Raw genomic sequence first — 23,373 nt, 5'->3', positions numbered from 1 at the left:
AGGTTATGCCTCCTGCTTTGTTTTCTTTTAGGAGTATTTGTTCTAGTTCTGTTAAAAATGTCATGGGTAATTTGATAGGGATCCACTCTTGGACATATACCCAGAGTTGTATAATTCAAAAATATATATGCACCCCGTGTTCATTTCAGCACTATTTACAATAGCAAGACATGGAAACAACCTAAACGTCTTTTGATAGATGAATAGATAAAGATGTCTTTCCAGAGAGACAGATACCATGTTATATCCCTATATGAGGAATCTAAAATATGACACAAATGAATATGTCTACTGAACAATAAGAGACTCACAGACATAGAGAACAGACCTGTGGTTGCCAAGTAGGGGCAGGAGAGAGGAATAGTGGGGGAATTGGGATAGCAGATGCAAACAAGTATATATAGGATGGATAAACAACAAGGTCCTACTGTGTAACACAAAGAACTGTATTCAGTATCCTGTGATAAACCAAAATAGGAAAAAATATGAAAAATAGTATATATATGTATGATGGAGTCATTTTAGGTTAAGTGACTAGAGGGGTTTGAAAGTCACAGAAATTAGCATGACATTGTAAATCAATTATATTTCAACAAAAAAATTTTTTTAAAGTACCTTGAGGGAAAAAAAAGATTTGCTTGGATCATGAAATGAGATGGAGAATTAAACTCATTTTTCTTGTTCTCTAGAAGAATTTGTGTAATGTTGGAGATATTTCTTCCTTGAATATTTGGTAGAATTTATCATTGAAGCCAAATAGTTTTTTATAAGAAGGTTTTTAATTACAAAGTCAATTTCTATAAGAGTAACAGAACTCTCCATTTTAATTTTTAAAATTTCTTCTAGCTATGCTTTCTAGAAATGTCTTCCCTCTTTTTTCTTGGTCAGTCATGCTATGGGTTTAATCAATTTTGTCTTTTCAAAGAAGCAACTTCCAGTTTTATTAATCCTTTTTATTGCATGTTTACATTGTTTCATTATTTTTTGCTTTCATTTTTATTGAGGCTAGTTGCTGTACAATATTATATAAGTTTTAGGTGTACAACATAGTGATTCACAATTTTTAAAGGTTTTATGCCATTTATAGTTATAAAATATTGGCTATATTCCATGTTATATGATGTATTTTAGTGCTCTTATCTTTATTATTTTGTTTTTTCTACTTTTGAGGGTGGAGGGGGTCATATTGCTATTTGGGAGTCTACCAAAGGTGCAGTTCTACCTCTTCGCTCACTCTTCCAGATCAGTGATTAAGAAAGGAGAACTGAGAGTCTCACTCCCTCTGGTTTTCTGGTCAGTCCAGGTCTTGGCTTGGACATTTCTTAGAAGGTTGTGTAAAGTTGTCTAAGATTTGTTCAGATTTTTTAAAATGTGTTCAAATGTTAGTCCTACTTTCATGTAAACAAAAGTACCTTTGAATATGATTTTATTACAGAATAATCTTTCTGATTGTCTGGTAGTAGAATAACAAAGCCGAACTTTCAGTTTTACTATGAGAATAAAATGAAGTTATTTAAATAAAAACACTTTGAAACAATGGGAACAGTACTAATACAAGTATTCTTGTTCTCATCCCTGCTGTTGTTTTGGGCTTACCAAATGTTAAATTTATCCAAAGTTCCCTCAACCATTTGCAATAATTTATAGCTGAGAGAAGATTCCCCAGAATCCCTAGTAGGCAGACCAAAATTTCTGCAGCTTCAGCAATGGTAGTGTGTATCTCATTGTTGTATACTTAGTTCTAGTTCTAGTTCCAACCAGTAATCTAAAATCCAAGAGGCTGGGCAAAGGGTTTTATTAATAGAATACTCCTAGGTTTCTCCTGGGTCGAAAACCTTTTTAAAAATCAATTAATTTAGTATACAATGGCCTGTGAACTAAGTTCTGAAAAAGTTAAGTTGACTGAGGCAATCACTAATCTCAAAAAGCTGACAGTTTTTATTGAGGTCCTAAAACTGTTCTATCTCAAAGTGTGAAATTTATGTTGCTTAAGAGAATAGGCTCTGGAATGGGAACACCTTAGTATAGATCGTAACTCCTCCAATTCTAGATGTGTAATGTCAGTTTCCTCAACTGAAGTTGGAAGTAACGATACTATCTCAGAGGAGCTGTGAGATTAAATGAGCTATTCCATGTGTAGATTTTAACATTGCATATGGGACATAGTAGGCTCTCAGAATATACTTTAAGAGTAAATGAAAAGTTAGTCTTTTTGTAGAAAGAAGAACTGAATATATTGTAGTAAAAATATTATAAAAGAGACATAAAGAGTCAAAGGAACATTTAAAAAGTGCTCCTACTGACTAGGAGTTGGAATGAGAGTTCATGTTGGCAATGACAGTTGAACTTGATCTTGAAAGTGGGGTGGAATTGTAGTAGCTATACTTGGGACAGAGGATATTCATAGTTAGGTGACAATCTGTATGATCAAAGACTGGAAGTGGGGGATCTGGGAGCTAGGCAGAAAAGCATAGTGATTTTAGAGAATAATGAGTTATCTAGAGGGTAGAAACATTGAAAGAGTTTGCTGTTCAATGCTCAGTATTTTGATATCATGTTTGTATGTTCTTGAGGGCTTCCCTGGTAGCTCAGCAGGTAAAGAATCCGCTTGCCGTGTGGGAGACCTGGGTTCGATCCCTGGGTTGGAAGATCCCCTGGAGAAGGGAAAGGCTACCTACTCCAGTATTCTGGCCTGGAGAATTCCATGGAGTGTATAGTCCATGGGGTCACAGAGAGTCAGACACATCTGAGCGACTTTCGCTTTACACTTTTTGAGAGCCATTAGAGACTTCAACCTGCATTTTTAAATTGTTTCTGTGGCAGTGGATCAGAAAAGGGAGAATTTGGAAAAAGGAAGACCTATTAGGAAGATTTTGCAATAACCTAGGCAAAAGAAGGAGAAGGCAATGGCACCCCACTCCGGTACTCTTGCCTGGAAAATCCCATGGACGGAGGAGCCTGGTAGGCTGCAGTCCATGGGATCGCTGAGTCGGACACGACTGAGCGACTTCACTTTCACTTTTCACTTTCATGCATTGGAGAAGGAAATGGCAACCCACTCCAGTGTTCTTGCCTGGAGAATCCCAGGGATGGTGGAGCCTGGTGGGTTTCTGTCTATGCAGTCGCACAGAGTTGGACACGACTGAAGTGACTTAGCAGCAGCAGCAGGCAAAAGAAGATAAATGAAATGTTACAACAGTACGAAAAAAATTGGCCATGAATTAACTAGTAAAGGATGACAGGTGAAGGAAGAGTTCAAAGCTGATTCTGAGATTAAGAGTCTAGATGATTGGGACAATTTAATTGTTACACAGTTTGCAGATATAATGAAAATGAAGCAGGTTATAAGGGAAAAGTATAATTTTGTTTTGGGACATATTGAGTTTGAATTTTATGTTGCAGGAAGGATGTTTATCTATGTGTTGTCGCTCAGTCATGTCCGACTCTTTGTGACCCCATGGACTGTAGTCCACCAGGCTCCTCTGTCCATGGGGTTTTCCAGGCAAGAGTACTGGAGTGGGGTGCCATTGCCTTTTCCAGGGGATCTTCCCTACCCAGGGATCGAACCCGGGTCTCCCGCATTGCAGGCAGACACTTTACCCTCTAAGCCAGGAGGGAAGCCCAGCCAGCTGGAAATGCCAGCTTGAGATAGTTTGAGCTATAAATGTCTATTTGGGAATTATCTGCATGGAAGTGATGGTTGGAATCCTGGGAGTGAATCAACTCAAAGTGTGGAGAGAGAAAACTACTTAGAGCAATACCTAGAGGAATATATGCTTGTATCAGTGGAAGAAGGAGAAACATCCAAAGAGAAAGCAGTCATAATCAGAGGGGTAGAGTAGAAAAAAGTGGAATTGAAATTCCTTGTTTTTTTTCAGTCATAAAGTCGTGTCCGATTCTTTGAGACCCCATGGATTGCAGCATGCCAGGCTTCCTTGTCCTTCACCGTCTCCCAGAATTTGCTCAAACTCATGTCCATTGAGTCAGTGATGCCATCCAACCATCTCATCCTCTGTCGCCCCCTTCTACTTGTGCAAATTTTTTACAGCTATTGAATTTTAGGAAACTTTGTAACAAGTTATTTGACTAGATTTCCTTAAAGAGATCCTGTTTCTGTTGTTAGCAAGAATAATTAGGTGGCCTTACTATCTTTAATACTCTGTGTAATATGCTATGTTAACAGAAATAATATATTAATATTAGCTATATTAGAACGTAGAACTGCCAAGTCAAACTGGTTTCAAGTCCCTGTTCCTTTCTACTCTCACCACTTTAAATTGCCTTTATAATCATGATGCTTGACATCTAACTGTAGTTCTCAGTAAAACTGAGATGATGCAATTTTATCCACAAAGTGGCTTGACTGAGAGAGAACTGGGTGTGCGTGCTCAGTGCGTGCTTCAGTTGTGTCTGACTCTTTGAGACCCTGTGACTGTAGCCCGCCACGCTTCTCTGTCCATGGGATTCTCCAGGCTAGAATACTGGAGTGGGTTGCCAAGCCCAGGGATCGAACCCACATCTGCATTGCAGGCAGATTCTTTATCACTGAGCCACTGGGCAAGTCAAGAGAACTGGGAGGATCACTTAATTGTACAGACTCTCATCATTCTTATCATAACATTACCATTTGAATGGTTTTTAGATATTTCCTTTCTCAGTGCATAAAAAAAAGTCAGCTGTAAAATCTGCACTTTACTTTCCCAACATGTTAAATAGAAATGCCTTCTGATACATCTGGTCATTGCAAAAATACAAAAAAGAACTTTTAAATAGTTGGGTTCTACCCTTAATGGCCAGATTTTGGTGTCTTCTTTTCTTTGAAAAACAATAAATTACAAAGTCACTCATAGCTTCTTTTTTTTCCACTAAACCCATAAAAAAGATTGTCAGAAATTCCCATTTTGCACATAGAGTATCAATATTACCTTCTAGTTAAAGCATTGTTTGCAAAAAATTTCTCCAGTGTCTTGAAGAATGTATGTAGCCTTTAAAATTTCCAAAAGACCCTCAAAAAAAGGAATTCAAATAGTGATAATGTGTCAATGGTAGTAATAATAATTGGGGTTAACATTTATCGAATAGTTACTATGTGCCATGCTTTGTGCTAAAGTGTTTTGGGTGCATTGATTCATTTAACTGTATTTACTGAGTGCCTACTATATGCCAGGAACTGTTCTGCGATAGGTTAAAAAATAAGACTAAAATCCCTGCCCTCATAGCCCTTTTATTTGTGAGGATGGACAAGTAATAAGCAATAAGTATAACCATTAAGTGCACTTTGGTAATGACCAAAATAAAGTTTATGAACCCTAAGAAGATGATAACTACTATGGAAAGATTAGAGCAAAGAAAGAAAGGTCATGAGTGCAGGGCTGGTGTTGGGCAGCGGAGATGGGTTGCATTATTAGATGGGGGTGGGGGTCGGGGGGATAAAATATGCCTGATAGAAATGGTTGTAATTGGAGTTTACAGTATATACTGTGTAACTGTAATAATCTGTGTAAAGGTACTAAGGTGGGACCATGCCTGGGGTATCCAGGGAACAGCTAAGAGGTCAACTTGGTTCAAAGTAATCAAGGTAAAGAGTGGTAATGAGCATAATGGGTAAGAGGCAGGGGAGGTTGATCTTGCTACTATGAAAGTGTTAGTCATGTCTGACTCTGTGACCACATGGACTCTAGCCCACCAGGCTTCTCAGTCCATGAAATTCTCCAGGCAAAAATACCGGAGTGGGTAGCCATTCCCTTCTCCAGGAGATCTTTCTGACCCTGGGATCAAACTTGGATCTCCCACATTGCAGGCAGATTCTTTACTGTCTGAGCCATCAGGGAAGCCCTCTTGAGGCACCATGAGACAAGTACCAAGATTTTGAAATGATTTGATTATTTATTAACCTCTGCAAAATATTAAAGAAAAGTCAGTACTTCTGAAGTTGATGACTCATCAGTGACTCTATGTCAGCTTTCTTTTCCTGCAACCAACATTACCATTTTATAGGGTTTATAATTTCATCAGTTTCTTCAATTATGTATGATTTCCTTTTCTTGAAAGTGCAGTAAGCCTCCCTGTGAGATGTTTTTTTTTTTTTTCCTGTGAGATGTTTTAATACAAGGGTTCTGTGTTAGAATAAATCCAGTTTACTTTAGTTCTTGTAGCCTTTTCATGTTGAGTGTGCTTAGAAACAAGGACACATTCATAATTATAATGACATGGTAGATTTTCCTCAATTTTTAAGTACGAAAAGCTACGCTAGATTACAGCACGGTGACAATGACATCTAGTACTTTACTTAGGTACATGCTATTGATGATTAGAAGTAAGCAGTGTAATGATGGGAGAAGGCAGTGGCACCCCACTCCGGTACTCTTGCCTGGAAAATCCCATGGATGGAGGAGCCTGGTAGGCTGAAGTCCATGGGGTCGCAAAGAGTCGGACACGACTGAGCGACTTCACTTTCACTTTTCACTTTCATGCATTGGAGAAGGAGATGGCAACCCACTCCAAGTGTTCTTGCCTGGAGAATCCCAGGGATGGGGGAGCCTGGTGGGTTTCTGTCTATGCAGTCGCACAGAGTTGGACACGACTGAAGTGACTTAGCAGCAGCAGCAGCAGTGTAATGATGTGTGTGTGTATGCTCAGCTGCTAACTCATGTCCGACTCTTTAGACCCATGGATGGTAGCCTGCCAGGTTCCTCTGTCCATGGGATTTCCCAGGCAAGAATACTAGAGGGGGTAGCCATTTTCTACTCCTGGGAATCTTTCTGACCAAGGGATCAAACCTGTGTTCTCTGCATAAAGAATCAGGTAGATTCTTTACCACTGAGCCACCTGGGAAGCCCCAGTGTAATGATAGTTGCAGATTATCTGGCCTGTGGGCATACTAACTATGCTTGGAATGAATCAATACCTTAACAGTATAATTTGAGCTAGAAAAACCATTTTTTTCTTCTTTTATTTTTATGTTTTTTAACACTAAAAAAGATTTTTTTATTGGGGTATAGCCAGTTAACAGTGTTGTGATAGTTTCAGGTGAATAGTGAAGGGATTCGGCCATACATATATATGTATCCATTTTAATAAAGGCAATCTTTAAAATAATAGAAAATCTTTTAAAAAATGTATTTGTGCCTAGTTCATTGATTCCCTGACTCATTCACAGTCCATTCTTCATTGTTTCAGGTTAAGTGACTAGAGGGATTTAAAAGTCACAGTGAGGAGTCACTTTTAGGTAAAAAAGATATTTCATAGTTCATTTTAGGACTTCCTCGGTGGTCTAATGGTTAAGGCTCCACACTTCCACTGCAGGGGGCATGTGTTCCATCCCTAGTCAGGGAAATTCCACATACCTTGCATTGCAAGAAAGAATAAAAAAGTTCATTTTAATATAAGCTAGATAAGTTAAAAGAGCTATTATTTATTCTAAAGTAAATGCCATCGTAGATTGGGAATACTGTTTTTATTTACTTCTTCATATTAAGTAGAGCTGACCCAAATTTGTTGATTTTTATGACCTGGAAATTTTTCAGCATTACCTTTGTATGGGTGATTATTTAAAGAACCATGCTTTGCTAGATACACATATAACAATTTGTTATCTAGATAGTTGGGCTTCCCAGGTGGGGCAAGTGGTAAAGAACCCACTGGCCAATGCAGGAGAGGTAAGAGACATGGGTTTGATCCCTGAGTTGGGAAGATCCCCTGGAGGAGAAAATGGCAACCCCTCAAGTATTCTTCTCTGGAGAATCCCATGGACAGAGGAGGTTGGTGGGCTATAGTCCATAGGATCACAAAGAGCTGAACATGACTAAAGTGACTTAGCATGCACACAATCAGATGGTTAATAAAACGTAAGAAATTACATCCTTCATGTTTCTTACTAGTCTTCTCACAGGAGCAGTAAATATACAAATCTTAATTTTGTGAGGTTGATGATTTTAATTGTTTAGCATTAACATCCTTTTGTCAAATGGGGGCATCATTTGCCTTTCTTAAGTAAGCTGTGTGGCAAGAGTGTTTTCCTTATTAAACTCAAATGATATTGAGGTAAATAATTGTTCTCCTTTCACCTTGTTTTATAAGGCTTTTATTTACCTCTATAGCCAGCACTCTTGCTAGCAATATTTAAAGTCCAGAAAGTTTTAGTAGTTTTCTTTATCAGTTCAGTTCAGTCGCTCAGTGGTGTCCAACTCTTTGCGACCCCATGGAATGCAGGATGCCAAGCTTCCCTGTCCATCACCAAATCCTGGAGATTACTCAAACTCATGTCCATCGAGTCGGTGATGCCATCCAGCCATCTCATCCTCTCTTGTCCCCTTCTCCTCCTGACTTCAATCTTTCCCAGCATCAGGGTCTTTTCCAGTGAGTCAGTTCTTCCCATCAGGTAGCCAAAGTATAGCATCAGCCCTTCCAATGAATATTCTGATTTCCTTTAGGATTGACTGGTTGGATCTCCTTGCAGTCCAAGGGACTCTCAAGAGTCTTCTCCAGCACCACAGTTCAAAGCATTAATTCTTCATTTTCAATTATATTAACCTCTAAAGTTACCATCAATTCAGTTCAGTTGCTCAGTTCGGTCAGTCAGTTCGGTTGCTAAGTCATGTCCACCCTTTGTGACCCCATGGACTGCAGCACGCCAGGCTTCCCTGTCCATCACCAACTCCTGGAGCTTGCTCAAACTCATGTCCATTGAGTTGGTGATGCCATCCAACCATCTCATCCTCTGTCGTCCCCTTCTCCTCCTGCCTTCAATCTTTTTCAGTATCAGGGTCTTTTCCAGTGAGTCAGTTCTTCCCATCAGGTGGCCAAAGTATTGGAGCTTCAGTTTCAGCATCAGTCCTTCCAGTGAATATTCAGCACTGATTTCCTTTAGGATTGACTGGTTTGATCTCCTTGCAGTCCAAGGGACTTTCAAGAGTCTTCCCCAACAGCACAGTTTAAAAGCATCACTCCTTCGGCGCTCAGCTTTTTTTATGGTCCAACTCTCACATGCATATATGACTGTTGGAAAAATCATAGCTTTGACTAGATGGACCTTTGCTAGCAAAGTAATGTCTCTGCTTTTTAATATACTGTCTAGGTTTGTCGTAGCTTTACTTCCAAGGAGCAAGCACCTTTAATTTCCTGGCTGCAGTCACCATCTGCAGTGATTTGGAGCCCAAGAAAATAAAGTATGTCACTGTTTCCACTGTTTCCCCATCTATTTGCCATGAAGTGATGAGACTGGAGGCCATGATCCTAGTTTTTTGAATGTTAAGTTTTAAGCCAGCCTTTTCACTCTCTTCTTTCATCAAGAGGCTTATTAGTTCCTCTGCACTTTCTGCCATAAGGATGGTGTCTTCTGCATATCTGAGGTTATTGATATTTCTCCTGGCAATCTTGATTCCAGCTTGTGCTTCATCCAGCCTGCCATTTCACATGTTGCAGTCAGCATATAAGTTAAATAAGCAGGGTGGCAATATACAGCCTTGATGTACTCCTTTCCCAATTTGGAACCAATTTGTTGTTCCGTGTACAGTTCTGACTGTTGCTTCTTGACCTGCATACAGATTTGTCAGGAGGCAGGTAAGGTGGTCTAGCATTCCCATCTCTTTCAGAATTTTCCACAGTTTGTTGTGTTCCACACAAAGGCTTTGGCATAGTCAATAAAGCAGAAGTAGATGTTTTTCTGGAACTCTCTGTTTTTCTGTGATGCAATGGATGTTGGCAACTTGATCTCTGGTTCCTTTGCCTTTTTAAAATCCAGCTTGAACATCTTGAAGTTCATGGTTCACGTACTGTTGAAGCCTTGCTTGGAGAATTTTGAGCATTCCTTTGTTAGTATGTGAGATGAGTGCAAAAGTTACCATCACAAAATGCGATTGTTACCAGTAAAAGAAAATGACATTGTTTTAAGAATAATAAAAGCTTAGGATAAAAATCTTATTATGAGTCTTTGTTTTGTTGTCATCATTGTTGTTTTAAGTATCTGAACAAGAGGGAAAGACCAAGTAAATGCTTAAGATTTAAAACGCACTTCTTCATACTCCCATGCATCTTTCTGACCTAATAATATTCAAAGTAGTCATCACTAATTAGAAGATGTTTTGAGCAAATCCAAATTGCATACTAATGTGTGCTATTGCTACCAACCCCTGATGTCTGTAATAACTCTATATCTGTTTTGCCATCATTAAGTCTAGGTAAGAAATAGGTTTAAATATGGTTATCACTCCACTAAAATGTATATGATTCAGTTCAGTTCAGTTGCTCAGTCATGTCCGACTCTTTGTGACCCCATGAACCGCAGCATGCCAGGCCTCCCTGTCCATCACCAACTCCTGGAGTTTACCCAAACTCATGTCCATTGAGTTGGCGATGCCTTCTAACCGTCTCATCCTCTGTCGTCCCCTTCTCCTCCTGCCTTCAATCTTTCCCAACATCAGGGTCTTTTCAAATGAGTCAGCTCTTCGCATCAGGTGGCCAAAATACTGGAGTTTCTGCTTCAACATCAGTCCTGCCAATGAACACCTAGGACTGATTTCCTTTAGGATAGACTGGTTGGATCTCCTTGCAGTCCAAGGGACTCTCAACAGTCTTCTCCAACACCACAGTTCAAAAGCATCAGTTCTTCGGCACTCAGCTTTCTTTATAGTCCAACTCTCACATCCATACATGACCACTAGAAAAACCATAGCCTTGATTAGACAGACCTTTGTTAAAAAAGTAATGTCTCTGCTTTTGAATATGATTACTGTATTTTTTTTTTTTTTTTTGGCCTCTCTTTGTGGCTTGTGGGATCTTAGTTCCCTGATCAGGGAATGAACCGGGTACCTGCAATGAAAGCTCCAAGTCCTAACCAGGGAATTCCTGACTACTGTATTTTATAAAACTATTATTTTTATCTCTCCATTACTAACAATTTATGCTACAGTTAGACTTCAAAATACATTATTTTTGATCTACTCAGAAAGGAACTACATTTGTACATGGTTGCACTGGGGGGAAAATTTTTTTTAGGATGTGAGAGTTATATAGATATTTAGCCTTAAGTATTTAAATACTTTAATATTTCCATCGGTGTAGCTCTTGGCCTGTTCTTATGTATAAGGTTGAAATCTTGCATATCTATCTGTCTGTCAGGCAGACACCATAGGCTTCAGCTGAAGATAATAGCTTAAGATTCATGTCTCCTTTCTTAAAGGTTACAGTTGTCTTGAAGTGACAGTTTTGAAGGACCTAAACTGACATCAAAGTATTCAAAAGATCAGGTTAGGTCAATTAATGTTAATTTTAATTTTCCAGTAAATTATTTGCATGTTTTCCTCTTTTTGTTTTTTTCTAGCCGAGTCCTATACCGAGTCCTGTTTTGGGACGAAAGCCGAATGCCAGTCAGTCGTTACTTGTATGGTGCAAAGAAGTTACAAAAAACTATCGGGGAGTGAAAATCACCAATTTTACTACATCGTGGAGGAATGGTTTATCTTTTTGTGCAATATTACATCACTTTAGACCAGATTTAATGTAAGTAGAAAAACTTTCCATTCCTATAACTATTTTGCTAATAATAGTTCTTTTTTAAAAAATAGCATAAAATAATTTCTTGTCATGTGTCCTAAAATACTTGATTTTTTTTCTTACCCATATCTCAGAAAAGTTGTTCCCTTCTTGAAGCTTAAAAACAATTTTTTCTGTTTTCAAAAGAGCTTATTTTTTTTCCTTAATCTCATATAAAAAACAGACTCTAAGTTACTATGAAAACTGTGTAAATATTAAAATGAGACAAATAAGCTTGTAGCTGTTTATATACTGACAACAAAGAATTGCCTCATGATGAATTTGGTTGTCAAGACTAGTCTCTGGTCCCCTGCCTTAACTTCTCTTTTAGATGGAAAGCTTCAGGCATTGGAACTTGTAATCACTGTTTTTATTTATTTATTTCCTTAATTTTCCACTCTATTAGTTTTGTTGATTGAATTGCTGTGAAATTGCTAGTTACTCTTTGGTGTTACTGAACGTCAGATTTTAAGATTCAGTTTGTTGTAAAAACAGCTGTTTTTATCAATTACTGTATGTACCTACTGTGCCATTTTCTCCCTCAGTGACTACAAGTCTCTGAATCCTCAAGACATTAAAGAGAACAACAAAAAGGTAAGAATTGCCAAAGGAAAAAAAATGCATAATTTCAATTTTGCCTTCTCTGCAGGCTTTTATTAATTTGGGGAAAGTGAGGTTGTTTTGTGAGGTCCTAACTATAGCTCACAGACGGTAGTCTGTTTCCTGCAGTTCAAGTAGGATGCATGGTTTACTCTAGTTTGTCACGGCCTTTAAAAATCAGAAATGCCAGCCTGGCATCAGATGATAATAGTGTATATGAGCTTCATTAACTGTCAAGTATTTGTTAAAGCATGTTGCTTTTATTTAGCTTTTTAGCAAGATTTAGCTTTTAAAAAGTGCACCTCAAACTGTTGTCCTACAAGTTCAGAAAAAGCCGTTGGGAGGGGATGAAAGCAGGAGCCTGATGAGTGTGCAAAAAAGAATGCATGTGTTCCCAGAGGCAACAAGCTATGAACACTGGTTCGTTTTGTTTTTTTTTTCCCACTCCCCCCCCCCCCCGCCCCCCGCCCACTTTTCTGGTAAACTGTACAGTTTTTTCGACATAATTAATGTACTGAGGTCAGAGCTTCCCAGTTGGTTTGGGGGAAATGTTGATGCTTCGTTGTTGAGAGTAGCTGCTTAGGGCTGAGTGGCTAGAGCCCTTTGGGCTAGCTGACTGTGGCTGCGGGCTGACTTAACTATGTACCCCCAAAATGCAGCATAATATTACAGTTTGCTGTGTGCGCGACACGTAAGAAAGGAGGAAGCACCTAACTCAACATACGGCAGGTGCTCCTTTAATGTTTTTTTCCTGCTGAATTGAATTCTTCAACTGAAAATTATTGTCTTAGAGCAAGATCTGTGGATAGACTTGAGGGGATCCTCAATCATTGCTTGGGGAAAAAATTTATTTTCTCAATTCTTTAACTGAAATGTAGCATTTTCTTCAATTATGAATTTAGACATACCACTGTGAATTTAGACATAACAAATCACTGTAGTATTAGCTATGCCCGAGACTCTTTCACCTTTAGAATCTCAGATGTTTTCATATCACTTTACAGTTGCAAATATCTACAACTACCTTTTAAGCTCATCACTTCTTCATAATTGTAGCAGTTGGTACATCCATAAAAAGTACATTTATTGTTTCTCAAATTCCATTTTCTAAAATATTTTCAAATATTTATATTTCAATAATTGGTTTATTTTGTAATCATATGAATTTTATGCACATTAAAGCTTTATTCTGAGAAGGGGTTCATTGCCCAAAAAATTAATGGGACAGAGTAATTAATAACCTCTAGTTTAGGTTAATGGAGAAGGCAATGGCACCCCACTCCAGTATTCTTGCCTGGAAAATCCCATGGACGGAGGAGCCTGGTAGGCTGCAGTCCATCAGGTTGGTACAAGTTGGACATGACTGAGCGACTTCACTTTCACTTTTCACTTTCACACATTGGAGAAGAAAATGGCAACCACTCCAGTGTTCTTGCCTAGAGAATCCCAGGGACGGGGGAGCCTGGTGGGCTGCCGTCTATGGGGTCGCACAGGGTCGGACATGACTGAAGTGACTTAGCAGCAGCAGTTTAGGTTAAACGTTTTAATTTACTTTAAATTAAATAATTAAAACCACCAGTGATAAAAAAGACTATAAGGGAAACTTGATAGAAGTTCAGTCAACAGATGATAATTTAAATCAATTTTTTTTTTACTTTTGTTGCTCTCTAAAGCCAAAAATTTATATTTCCATTAAAAAAATTCTTGTTTATTTGCAAATGCATGATGCTGGCCTTAGAGAAATACATTTAAAAACAGTTTTTTAAATTGAAATATTCTACCAGAAAAGGTAATCTTTAAAAGTCAGTATAATTTTCTTCATAGAAATCATGCTTCAAAATAAGTCATTGTCATGAATTATTTCTTATATGATTTTGAAGAACTTGTGTCTATTAAAGCCAAATACCTTGTTTTTCATCAGTTAACTTATATGGTTGGGCCCACTGGATCTGTGAATGTGGAATCCTCAGATATAGAAGGCTAACTGTACTCTACCATTTTACATCAGGGACTTGAGCATCCCCAGATTGTGATATCTACAAGGGGTATTGGAATCAATCCCCATTAGGAGACAACTGTTTCCTAATAAGACAGTTCTTTACCTGCATTTTCTTGCATTTGAATAAACTCATTTAAATGCAGATAAGATCATTATAAAAGAAAAAATTATTATTTTTTATAAAGTGAAGCTTTCAAGCTACTGCTTAAAACTTTGAAAACCAGTTTTTATTTTACCTAGTTATATATTTTTAAAGAGTATGAGGAATCTCATTAGGGCATAAGTTATACTTCTTTATGTTATTTTTTTCAGAAACTTAATAATGATGACCATACCTTGAATTTACATATTACTACAAAAAGAAGTATATCCCATAAAAATTTTTTCTCAAATCTTAAAGGGCAGATAATTATAGCTTTTTGAAAGAATTTTAATTTAGTTGATCCTATTCATTGCACAATTCAGTACGTAATTGTTGTTATACTTTCCTTTTCATCACTTTGCAACTTCTTACCTGATATCTACATTGAGTATCAGTTGCTACCTGCAGATTTATTTCCAGCTTCACACAGGTCTTCCTGATAACCCCATCTGCCCTTAATTGGACTTAAAAACAGGACAAGAAACAATGCTTGTGTCTTAAGTTCCATGCAGGCAGATGCATAACAACTGGCAGTGACTCCTTACCAATTAAATAACATTTAACAATGAATAAGACAATTTTCTGTGAAAGACCTTTTTTTCTCTCCACACTGACAGCTAAGACAGTAGATGATTGACCATTGCAGAAGAGGTTAAAGTTCCTTTATAAAGTCCTGACCTCACTTACAAGAAACCTGGTTTGTTTTTAAATGTTTTTTTAAGTGCAATTAGTGTGCATAAAATGAATTGCCACATGAAGCAAAACACCAGCAGGAGATTCCCCACAAGGACGCAAATCATTTTCCCAGGTCTGTAAAAAGTGCTGAATAAACAAGGTATTTACCTGTGACATCTGATCTTAACCAGTATGTGAGTGTTTTAGATAATTGGGAAACGTTTAGAATACTGCCTGTGGTGCTTTTCCTGATGGTCTGCAATTGATGTCTGTCAATCAAGTTGTCAGGACACGTGAGGAAGAAAATGACTTTAATTTTCCTAAAACATGTAAAATAACGAACAGGCCCAAGCATGCATACCAACTGAGCCATTCTCTTGAGTCAATATTTTGAGGTATCTGTATTATAAAACATAGTGCTGTGAAAATTGAAGAGGTTTTAATATAACAATTTATTTTTCATTTTCTTTCTTACTTATTCCATAACATTTATTAAACTACAGGAAGAATACAATACAAAGATTAAATTCCGAGGTAGAAATGCACTTTAACATGTACGTTCAAAAGACTAATGCCTTCTGAGTTGTTACATAATTTCCTAAACTTTCTTTTTAGGAAAACTTTGAATTATTATCCTATATCTAGGTTGTTACAAAGACTAGACATTTTACATCCCAAAGCAAGAATATAGCTAAAAAGTCCTTACTTTTTCCAAGAGTATATCTCAGTGTTTAGCCATATTTTTAGTGCTTCCTAGCAACACAATGTTGTTTTCAGGAGTTAGTTCAGCATAGTAATAATTAATTGTAAATTGAGAAACAGCTTTGATTCTTCAAAACTAGAAAAACCTGATGTGCCACAGTCATTTAAAGGCTAACAAAAGTAATACAATGCAGCTTCACATTCTAAACTAGGTTGTCCTACTCAAAACATTTCATTCTTTCCAAAATGGATAGAGTGAAAATGCAGTCACTCTTCTCATCATGAAAATAAATCTTAATTGGGCATTTAAAAAATGTTTCTATGTTTCTAGACTTAAATAGCAGTTATTTGTATTTTATACCAGGCAATCTGAGAGTTAGTTCTTTTGGAATATCAACCCGTACTTTATCGTCACAAATCACTGCAATTACATGATCACTGAAAAGAGGTTGCTAGGAATAAAGCTCCAGATGATTTATTATTTCCTTGTACTTTAGTTTTTTATCACAAAAATCAATTTTAAGGTTTTATTTTTAATTTTTAACTCTCATTTTTGCTTGTTCTCTTTAAGCTTTTTTTGAGGTATCATCACCATATAACATTACATCAATTTCAAGTGTACCACATAATAATTTGATATTTATATACACTGTGAAATGCTCACCACAATAAGTCTAGTTAGCATCTATTATTTTGCTGTTTCTGCTGTTTTTAAAATGTGTAGGCTAGTGGTGGTGTTTAAAGTTTGTTCTAAAAAGTTAAAATGTATAAATTGTCTTAACTCTTCAATATATCTTCTGTTTTTCTTTCCTCTGAAGGCATATGATGGGTTTGCCAGCATTGGAATTTCGCGACTACTGGAACCTTCTGATATGGTTTTATTAGCAATTCCTGACAAACTGACTGTTATGACCTATCTCTATCAAATAAGGGCACATTTCAGTGGCCAAGAGCTAAATGTTGTTCAAATAGAAGAAAACAGCAGTAAAAGCACGTATAAGGTTGGAAACTATGAAACGGACACAAATAGTTCTGTTGACCAGGAAAAATTCTATGCAGAGCTTAGTGACCTGAAACGGGAGCCTCCACTGCAGCAGCCTCCCAGTGGAGTGGTTGACTTCACATCCCAGGATGAGTCTGTATTTGTAAATGATAGTGGAGTTGGAGAGTCAGAAAGTGAACATCAGACTCCTGATGATCACCTTAGTCCAAACACAGCTTCTCCACACTGTCGCAGGACTAAAAGTGACACAGAACCCCAGAAGTCCCAGCAGAGCTCGGGAAGGACTTCAGGATCCGATGACCCTGGAATATGTTACAATACAGATTCAAACCACGCACAAGTTTCGTTGGGCAAGAAGAGACTATTGAAAACAGAGACTTTAGAATTAAGTGACTTATACGTCAGTGATAAGAAGAAAGATGTGTCTCCACCCTTTATTTGCGAGGAGTCAGATGAACAAAAGCTTCAGAATCTAGACATCAGTGGTACTTTGGAGCAAGAAAAATTAGATAATTCCAGACCCTTAGAATGCAGATCAGATCCTGAATCACCTGTCAAAAAACCAAGTTTATCTCCCACTTCTAAACTTGGATACCTGTACAATAGAGATGCAGACCTTGCAAAGAAAAAACGTACTTCCCTGAGGCAGACAGAGTCTGATTCAGATGCTGATAGACCCACCTTAAATCATGCAGATCATTCTGCAAAAACAGTCCAGGTAAGTGAGAATGATGAATACATAAATGTAGTAAATAGCTATTCTTTTTTTGTTTCTCTTTGTGTTCATGTAGTGGTTTTGTCACTAAGTCATGTCCAACTCTTGAGACCCCATGGATTATAGCTTACCAGGCTCCTCTGTCCATGGGATTTTTTGTACTCATAGAACACTTTACAAATAACTAAGGATGAAGTATAATTTCCCGTTGTGGAAAAAACTGAAATAGACCTGCTTTTCGCTTTATATTTTAAGCCTATAAATAAATCCCAATTTCAAGATTTAAGAATACAGAATGTCAGCTTTTCAAATCAAAATGTTATTAACCTATAAAAACAATATGTTACAGAATAAGTCTTATTTCAGTATTCCATTTAGTAAGAATGTCATTCTTGAGATGTATAATGCCAAATTAAAATATTTCCCATCTATAGCATTTTCTTCAAATATTTTAGTTGCATTGCAGTTGGCATTTTCAGTCCCATAATTACTTCCAGTTAAAACCCCCGGAACATACAAATTTCTCCCCATGAGGGGGACATGGCACAGATTGAACCTTACAGTATTTACTGTAAGGACTTTACTGCTAGGACTTCCATAACTCTGTTGAATAATAGTGGCGAAAGTGGGCGCCCTTGTCTTGTTCCTGATCTTAGGGGGAATGCTTTCAGTTTCTCACTGTTGAAAATAATGTTTGCTGTAGGCTTATCATATATGGCTTCACTATGTTGAGGTAGGTTCCGTCTACACCTATTTTTTGGAGAGTTTTAATCATAAACGGGTGCTGAATTTTGTCAAAGGCTTTTTCTGCATCGATTGAGATGATCATATGGTTTTTATCTTTCAATTTGTTAATATGATGTATCACATTGATTGATTTGCATATATTGAAGAATCCTTGCATTCCTGGAATAAACCCAACTTGATCATGGTGTATGAGCTTTTTGATGTATTGCTGAATTATGTTTGCTAAAATTTTGTTGAGGATTTTTGCATCAATGTTCATCAGTGATATTGGCCTGTAGTTTTCTTTTTTTGTGTTGTCTTTGTCTGGTTTTGGTATAAGGGTGATGGTGGCCTCACAGAATGAATTTGGAAGTATTCCTTCTTCTGCAATGTTTTGAAAGAGTTTTAGAAGGATAGGCATTAGCTCTTCTCTAAATGTTTGATAGAATTCTCCTGTGAAGCCATCTGGTCCTATTTTTGGGAGATTTTTGATCACAGCTTCAATTTCAGTGACCAATGGAACAAGATAGAAAGCCCAGAAATAAATCCATGCACCTATGGGTACCTTATTTTTGACAAAGGAGTGAAGAATATACAATGGAGAAAAGACAAATGGTGCTGGAAAAACTGGACAGCTACATGTAAAAGAATGAAATTAAAACACTTCCTAACACCATACTCAAAGATAAACTCAAAATGGATTAAAGACCTAAGTGTAAGACCAGAAACGATAAAACTCTTAGAGGAAAACATAGGCAGAACACTTGATGACGTAAATCAAAGTGAGATCCTCTATGACCCACCTCCTAGAGTAATGGAAATAAAAACAAAAGTAAACAAATGGGACCTGACTTAACTTAAAAGCTTTTGCACAGCAAAGGAAACTATAAGCAAGGTGAAAAGACAGTCCTCAGAATGGGAGAAACTAATAGCAAATGAAACAAGTGACAAAGGATTAATTTCCACAATTACAAGCAGGTCACACAACTCAATACCAGGGAAACAAACAATCCAATCAAAAAGGGGGGGGGGGGGGGGAAGACCTAAACAGATATTTCTCCAAAGAAGACATACAGATGGCTAACAAACACATGAAAAGATGCTCAACATCTCTCATTATTAGAGAAATGCAAATCAAAAGCACAATGAGATATCATCTCACACTGGTCAGAATGGCCATCATGAAAAAGTCTACAAACAATAAATGCTGGAGATGGTGTGGAGAAAAGGGAACACTCTTGCATTGTTGGTGGGAATGTAAATTGATACAACCACTATGGAAGACGGTATGGAGATTCCTTAATAAACTAGGAATAAAACCTCCATATGACCCAGCAATCCCACTCCTAGGCATATATCCTGAGGAAACCAGGGTTGAAAAAGACACATGTATCCCAGTGTTCATTGCAGCACTATTTACAATAGCTAGAACATGGAAGCAACCTAGATGCCCATCGACGGATGAATGGGTAAAGAAGTTGTGGTACATATGCACAATGAAATATTGCTCAGCCATAAAAAGGAACACATTTGAGTCAATTCTGATGAGGTGGCTGAACCTAGAACTTCTTATACAGAGTGAAGTGAGTCAGAAAGAAAAAGATAAATATCATATTCTAAGGCACATATACGGAATCTAGAAAAATGATTCTGAAGAATTTATTTACAGGGCAACAATGGAGAAACAGACATAGAGAATAGACTTAATGGACATGGGGAGAGGGGAGGAGAGGTTGAGATGTATGGAAAGAGTAACATGGAAACTTACATTACCATATGTAAAATAGATAGCCAACAGAAATTTGCTGTATAGCTCAGGAAGCTCAAACAGGGGCTTTGTAGCAACCTAGAAGGCTGGGATGGGGAGGGAGATGGCAGGGAGTTTCAAAAAGGGCGGGGATATATGAATACCTATAGATGATTCATGTTGAGGTTTGACCAAAAACAAAAAAATTCTGTAAATCAATGATCTTTCAATAAAAAAGTAAATTTTAAAAAATGTGATAGCTCTGCATTTTCTATAAATATTTCATTGTCAGGAATTTAAAGAACTGCTGCATAACATTGTAAAGCAAGTATGTGCCAGTTAAAAAATAAATAGAAAAAGAAAACAAAACTGCTGGCATAGGTATTTAAAATTTGTCAGTACCCTAATTTGAAAGACATCTTGTTATCAATTATATACAAGTATAAAAATAAAACTGGGAACTTTAAAAACTGTCTTTTCCAGATTATACTGTGATTTGTTGTTCAGTTGCTAAGTCATGTCCTACTCTTTGTGACCCCATGGATTGCAGCATACCAGGTTCCACTGTCCTCCACAGTCTCCCAGAATTTGCTCAAGTCCATGTCCATTGAATCAGTGATGCTATCTAACCATCTCATCCTTTGCCGGAGAAGGCAATGGCAACCCACTCCAGTATTCTTGCCTGGAAAATCCTATGGACAGAGGAGCCTGGTAGGCTGCAGTCCATGGGGTCGCAAAGAGTCGGACATGACTGAGCGACTTCACTTTCACTTTTCACTTTCATGCATTGGAGAAGGAAATGGCAACCCACTCCAGTGTTCTTGCCTGGAGAATCCCAGGGACGGTGGAGCCTGGTGGGCTGCCGTCTATGGGGTTGCACAGAGTCGGACACAACTGAAGCGACTTAGCAGCCTCAGCAGCATCCTCTGCCACTCCCTTCACCTTTTGCTTTCAATCTTTCCCAGCATCAGGGTCTTCTCCAATGAGTCAGCTTTTCACATCAGGTGGCCAAAGTTTTGGAGCTTCAGCTTTAGCAACAGTTCTTCCAAAGAATATTTAGGGTTGATTTCCTTTGGGATTGACTGGTTTGATCTCCTTGCAGTCCATGGGACTCTCAGAGAGTCTTTTCCAGCACCAGAATTCAAAAGCATCAATTCTTCAGCACTCAGCCTTCTTTATGATCCAACTTTCATTTCCATACATGGCTACTAGAAAAACCATAGCTTTGACTATATGAACTTTTGTCAGCAAAGTGCTGTCTCTGCTTTTTAATATGCTGTTTAGGTTGGTCATAGCATTCCTTCCAAGGAGCAAGCATGTTTTAATTTCATGGCTGCAGTCACCATCTGCAGTGATTCTGGAGCCCAAGAAAATAAAATCTGTCACTTCTTCCACTTTTTCCCCTTCTATTTGCCATGAAGTGATGGGACCGGATGTCATGATCTTAGTTTTATGAATGTTGAGTATTAAGCCAGCTTTTTCACTCTCCTCTTTCACCCTCATCAAGAGACTCTTTAGTTCCTCTTCACTGCGTATCTATGCTTTACCGTTTCTCCCAGCAATCTTGATTCTAGCTTGTGATTAATCCAACTCAGCATTTCACATGACATACTCTTCATAGAAGTTAAATAAGTAGGGTGGCAATATACAGACTTGTCATACTCCTTTCCCAACTTGAAACCAGTTTTTCCATATCCAGTTCTAACTGTTGCTTCTTGACCCACATACAGATTTCTCAGGAAACAGATAAGGTGGTCTGGTACTCCCACCTCTTAAGAATTTTGCACAGTTTGTTGTGATCCACACAGTCAAAGGCTTTAGCATAGTCAGTGAAGCAGAATTAGATGTTTTTTTGGAACTCCCTTGCTTTCTCCATGATCCAACAATTGTTAGTTTGATCTCTGGTTCATCTGCCTCTTTGAAAACCAGAACATCTGGAAGTTCTCCTTTCACGTACTGCTGACGCCTGTCTTAAGGATTTTGACTATAACCTTGCTAGCATGTGAAATGAGTGCTATTGTACAGTAATTTGAATGTTCTTTGGCATTGCCTTTCTTTGGGACTAGAATGAAAACTGACCTTTTCCAGTTCTGTGGCCATTGCTGAGTTTTCCAAATTTGCTGGCTTATTGACTGAAGCAGTTCAACAACTTCATCTTTTAGGATTTGAAATAACTCAGCTAGAATTCTGTCACCTTTACTAGCTTTGTTCATAGTAACGCTTCGTAAGGCCCACTTGACTTCACACTCCAGGATGTTCTGCTCTGGGAGAATGACCACACCATTGTGGTTATCCAGGTCACTAAGACCTTTTTTGTATAGTTCTTATGTGTATTCCTGCCACTTCTTAATCTCTTCTGTTTCTGTTAGATCTTTACCATTTCCGTCCTGTACCATGCCCATCCTTGCATGAAATGTTCCCTTGGTATCTCTACCCTTTTCTTAAGGAGATCGCTAGTCTTTCATATTCTGTTGTTTTCCTCTATTTCTTTGCATTGTTCATTGAAGAAAGCCTTCTTATCTCTCCTTACTGTTCTCTGGAACACTGCATTTAGATGGGTATATCTTTCCCTTTCTTACTTGCCTTTCACTTCACTTATTTCCAGCTATTTTTAAAGCCTCCCCAGAGAACCACTTTGCCTTCATGCATTTCTTTTCTTTTTTTTTTTTGGAATGGTCGTGGTCACTGCCTCCTGTGCAGTGTTATGAACCTCCATCCATAGTTCTTCAGGCACCTTGTCTACCAAATCTAATCCCTTGAATCTATTCATCACCTCCACTGGATAATCATAAGAGATTTGATTTAGGTCTTACCTGAATGGCCTAGTTATTTTCCCTACCTTCTTCCATTTAAGCCTGAATTTTGCAATAAGGAGCTCACAGTTTGAGCCACAGTCAGCTCCAGGTCTTGTTTTTACTGACTGTGTAGAGCTTCTTCATCTTCAGTGGCAAAGAACATGATCAGTCTGATTTCATTGTTGACCCTCTGGTGATGTCCGTGTGTGGAGTTGTCTCTTGGGCTGTTGGAAAATGATGTTTGCTATGACCACTGTGTTCTCTTGACAAAATTCTATTAGCCTTTGCCCTGCTTCATTTTCTACTCCAAGGCCAAGCTTGCCTGTTATTCCAGATATCTCCTGATTTTCTGCTTTTGCATTCCAATCCCATAAGATGAAAAGGACCTCTTTTTCTGTATGTTAGTCCTAGAAGGTCTTATAGGTCTGCATAGAATGATTCAACTTCAGTTTCTTCGGCATCAGTGGTTGGGTAGATTTGGATTACTATGATGTTGAACGATTTGCCTTGGAAATGACCCAAGATCATTCTCTCATTTTGACGTTGCAACCAAGTCCTTCATTTCAGACTCTCTTGTTGACTGTGAGGCCTATCCTACTTTTTCTAGTGTTCTTGCCCACAGTAGTAAATATAATGATCATCTGAATTTAATTTTTCCATTCCCATCCATTTTTTTCACTGATTCTTAAGATGTCCGTGTTCACTCTTGCCATCTCTTGTTTGGCCATCTCCTGTTT

At 37.9% G+C, this 23,373-nt stretch overlaps 1 protein-coding gene across 4 annotated transcripts in view; it reads left to right on the top strand.

The window, feature by feature from the left end:
• Positions 1-23,373, top strand: part of EHBP1 (EH domain binding protein 1) — a 339,975-nt gene that overhangs the window by 228,208 nt on the left and 88,394 nt on the right. For all 4 annotated transcript variants that reach the window (XM_061155211.1, XM_061155209.1, XM_061155210.1 and 1 more), the window contains exons 11-13: positions 11,321-11,499; positions 12,078-12,126; positions 16,469-17,371. In XM_061155211.1, the coding sequence (XP_061011194.1) occupies positions 11,321-11,499; positions 12,078-12,126; positions 16,469-17,371 (1,131 nt within the window). The remainder of the gene's footprint in view (positions 1-11,320; positions 11,500-12,077; positions 12,127-16,468; positions 17,372-23,373) is intronic.

Source organism: Dama dama, chromosome 11, assembly GCF_033118175.1.
Source record: "Dama dama isolate Ldn47 chromosome 11, ASM3311817v1, whole genome shotgun sequence".
In the NCBI taxonomy this organism is placed as follows: domain Eukaryota; kingdom Metazoa; phylum Chordata; class Mammalia; order Artiodactyla; family Cervidae; genus Dama; species Dama dama.
Note: the sequence above shows the minus strand (reverse complement) of the source record. Positions and strands in the feature narration are given on the sequence as shown.